This window comes from Montipora capricornis, chromosome 7 (genome assembly GCF_036669925.1).
Source record: "Montipora capricornis isolate CH-2021 chromosome 7, ASM3666992v2, whole genome shotgun sequence".
Classification (NCBI taxonomy): Eukaryota; Metazoa; Cnidaria; class Anthozoa; order Scleractinia; family Acroporidae; genus Montipora; species Montipora capricornis.
This window is the reverse complement of record NC_090889.1, coordinates 17,666,191-17,670,035: the sequence shown is the minus strand read 5'-3', so window position 1 is coordinate 17,670,035 and position 3,845 is coordinate 17,666,191. Positions and strand designations below refer to the sequence as shown.

Below are 3,845 nucleotides of genomic sequence, written 5' to 3'. Positions count from 1 at the left end.
TTGAGGTGAAATCACAAACTGCTTAGTAAAATTCGTTTTTAGTGTCAAATGGGTGTTAAAATGCTGAGTTCAGCAAAAGTGAATGTTGATAAATTAAGTATGCTAATTATAGATATGCTATTGAATAGAATTAACCGAGAGTACTGGTCCCCACTTTTTTCTTCTTTTTTTGTTGTCTGAAATCAAGATACTCTTGTAATCGTTTTGCCTTGTTCGTTTTTTCGTAGTTTGATTGAGCACAATCGACTTATGACCAGCTTCCACATGTATTTTTAACTTAGTGGTAATGCATTGGGAAGCATAATCGCCAGTATTAACTTCAATGATCTGTCGCTTTGGAGATTTGAGTTTCTGTTTTTTCCTGTAATTGGCTGACAGGTTCGCTCTAATGACTCATTGGTCGGTTCTGATGTTCGTCACACTGTGGGGTTCCTCAGCAATCCCAAGAGATTTAACGTAGCTATTACTCGGGCCCAGGCGCTGCTCGTTGTCATTGGCAATCCTCACGTTCTTTGTCAGGTAAGTAAGACTTCAGCCTTACTCGACTCTCCGCTCACGTTGAAATTCGCTTTTGGTGTTAATTACAAGAAATAACCCTTTGTCGAATAATGAAACGCATTTACATTGTTGTCGATTGAAATAATCTTTTTTGATCATGAGCTTCTGTCACCACTTATTCCTTGAGTCAATCCTTTCCCCTGTAAATTATATTTGTACGAACAGGTTTTTCCCGCGAAAAGCATCATATTTCCGTTGATGCTGAGATGGCTTTGTTTTGATTGGCTTTTAAAACAATGGACGTGCTGAATCTCCTAAGGGAGGCGTTCTATTTAAGCAATAGAGGACGTTTTCCGTGTTTCCATAGCCTCATCTAAACACGAGGGGGAGTTGGGAGAATTCGAGACAGTTATGCAACCCCGAGACGCAGTCGAGGGTTTGCGTAACTATCGAAAATACACCGAACTCCCCCGAGTGTTTAGATGATGCTATGGAAACTCGGAAAAAAATCTGCTATTGCTTTTACAAAATATTTCTCAAAGATAATTCAACAAATGAAGGAAAATGCTTTTTTTTTTACTTCTTGACTGAAACAGATTTTCTTCACACGCTCATATTTCCTACCAACCAATCAATATTCGTGTGATGTCACAGCCGTGTTCCACACTCTCATCTAAACGCAGCTATTGACCAATGAGAGTGTGCGTACTATCCTAATTATTTTATAAAAATAAATATACTCCGGAAATTGTTGACTCCTATGCCAAGTACGGGAGGTAGAGGGTCCCCTTGATGAGCTCCTATCTATAATTAAATGTTCAGTCTTGTAAAAGTGGTAAACAATTCTTGAAGGTGACAGCCGATAGCACATAGTGTATGAATAGGTAACTTCACTCTGTGCCCTATAAATATGGTTGAAATTCGAACACGACGAGATACTCATTTTAACCAGAACACTGGCGAGGATCGTGAAAGCAAACTGAAAATTTCTCGGGAAAAGAACATTACAGACGATTATATCAAAAAAATTGAAAATGCTTCTGCGGTAACTACTGGCGAAAGTTAGTTATGAGAAATGGTTCGTAAAACCCTTTCATTTCTAAGGTCATGAAAGGTTAGCCGGAATTCTTTGGCGTCACATCTCAATCTCGTCTCCAGAGTCCACTTTTGTTTTGGTCAGCACCAAGAACACGTACTCTGGCCACTTTCAATTTATGCGCAGTCATAGTGAAGGTTCGGTTTTGTAACCGTTCACAATCACTGTTGTTTCAAATTTCTGAGCTTGCGTAGACGAGCAGGAAGTGCGTGATTTGTGGGCTTCCTGCCTTGGATCTGGCCAGAGATGAGTCCGTGTTCTTGGTGCTAATGAAAAGAAAAGCGGACTCTGGGGACGAGATTGGTCAGATTTCTGTGAATTCCCTTTGCTTTTGCTTGGCCTGCCAGTAAAGATCGTGGCTTTAACCACGAAAAGAATTAACGGACTTCAAGTAAGACTATGAGAACAATTGCCTTTTCTATTCTGAGCACTAATACCGGAAAAGAAGACTGATCTCCCAAACCGACAGCGCATGCTCAGAAGTAGTACTCCAGTCATGAGTCCCTACTGCCAGATAATAATGATATTTCGCTTTGCTTAGGATCCATACTGGTGCTGTCTTATCCAGTACTGTGTTATGAACGACGCTTACATCGGATGCGATTTGCCCTCTTTGGAGCAACATTTTCTAAAGGTACGTCAATATAAACGAAACTTATTTGCTGGTCTTTCACTGTAAATGAGCCATTGGCCATTAAACACGGGCAGACACAGGTTGTCACGCAACGCTCCCCTGGAAGAGAGAAGCGTTGCGTGATTCTGCTCGAAACTGATGGGAGCCTTTCATGGTATCCTAGAAATTCTGCGAAGAAGTTTGAAGTGTACAGGATTTTCTAACAGAAATAGAACGTATGACCATCCAATTACCGCCATCTTGTACAACACTATGAAAAAGAACTTAACTTGAGGGCATTTCGGAGTGATAAAACGCAAAGAACTCCCGCCACCCCTCCCGCACACCAGTGCCAAAAGAGGCTCTCTAAAACGCTGTCCTGACATTCCCTGGAATAGTAAACCAACAATGGATAGAGTGGGGGATACCTAAGAAAAAGCTTTGTCCATTTATCCGTCTTTGCGACTCAATGTTGCGCATGGTCAGGAGCCCATCACCTGGAGCCTCCATCCAGACTATATCCTTGAGTCAACCTTTGCCCGTATCTTTTTATTTTTAGAATATTTTGTGAGACGAACGCGATCACTGGTGCGTGACTGCTTGTGACGTAATACAATAACTTTGTTCTGATTGGACGGCATAATGCATTCGTGGGAATTCGAACGTCTAAAAATAGAAAGATACGGGCAAAGGTTGTCTCCAAGGGTTTATATGGGGGATTGAGGCCCCGGGTGATGGGCTCCTGGCATGGTGTATTGGACATACTTCCGGGTCATTTCGAAACCGTTTTATCAGGCTGTATTGAAGGAGACCGGCTTTTTCATTCACAAAGTGTCATAGAAGATTTTTAGCGTTTTGTGCGATGTTCTATTGTGTTTCATCGCAGGAGGAATTTCAAGCTGCCTTTGGTCTGCTAAACGGAGCGCTGGTTGAAGGAGGAGAAACTACGGACAGTGGAGTTTTTCCTCAGGGTCAAAGCAACACGGAATTCCAGGGGTTGGATGAAGACCCGTTTCCACGGAGTTCAAATGGAAAGTCAAATGATACACAGGCTATTTTTAAAGACTCCGATTTTCGGAGCTCTGACTGTGAGAACACTCCTTCGGAGTTCAGCGGGGAACAAGTTGACCCTTGCAGCGACAACTTCTTTGAAGAGAGGAAAAACGGAGCTTCGTTAGCTTTAGATGAAAATTGTGTTTTGAAGCTCTGTGCAGAAGAAGCCTTAGATTCGTATTCAAGTCTTCCTTTAACAGCAACACAGCAAGAGTCAGATGATGAGCTGGAAGAGTTTGTCTTTCAACCGAAGAAAAATCGAAAAAGCGAGGTGGCAGTTTAATTCAATGAAGAGAGCCAGACTATCAGTTATATTTTTGATTAAATAAAGTTCACTTTTACAGAATCCTCCGTAATTAATTAGGGGCAGCTTTGCCTGCGGTCTTTCTGCGGAATCCGTTTTCGGTGTCCTCCATTTTTAAAGCATTGTGTCTCAGTCGAGTTTCTTTCTGTACTACTTATGTCCATAAAAAGCAATTAATTAGAAGCACTCCCAATCTGTATATCCAACATGAAGTGTTCCGTTAGCGCTAAGAATCATGATTTGCAAATAATTATCTTATTGGCAAATGCATTCAACCTCTC

General features: G+C 41.5%; 1 protein-coding gene across 1 annotated transcript in view; it reads left to right on the top strand.

Moving 5' to 3' along the window:
- Positions 1–3,596, top strand: part of LOC138055730 (RNA helicase Mov10l1-like) — a 10,237-nt gene extending 6,641 nt beyond the window's left edge. Inside the window, exons 6-8 of the mRNA XM_068901608.1 lie at positions 379–519; positions 2,136–2,228; positions 3,094–3,596. Of these exons, the coding sequence (XP_068757709.1) occupies positions 379–519; positions 2,136–2,228; positions 3,094–3,543 (684 nt within the window). The 3' untranslated portion in view covers positions 3,544–3,596. The remainder of the gene's footprint in view (positions 1–378; positions 520–2,135; positions 2,229–3,093) is intronic.
- Positions 3,597–3,845: the final 249 nt, after the last annotated feature.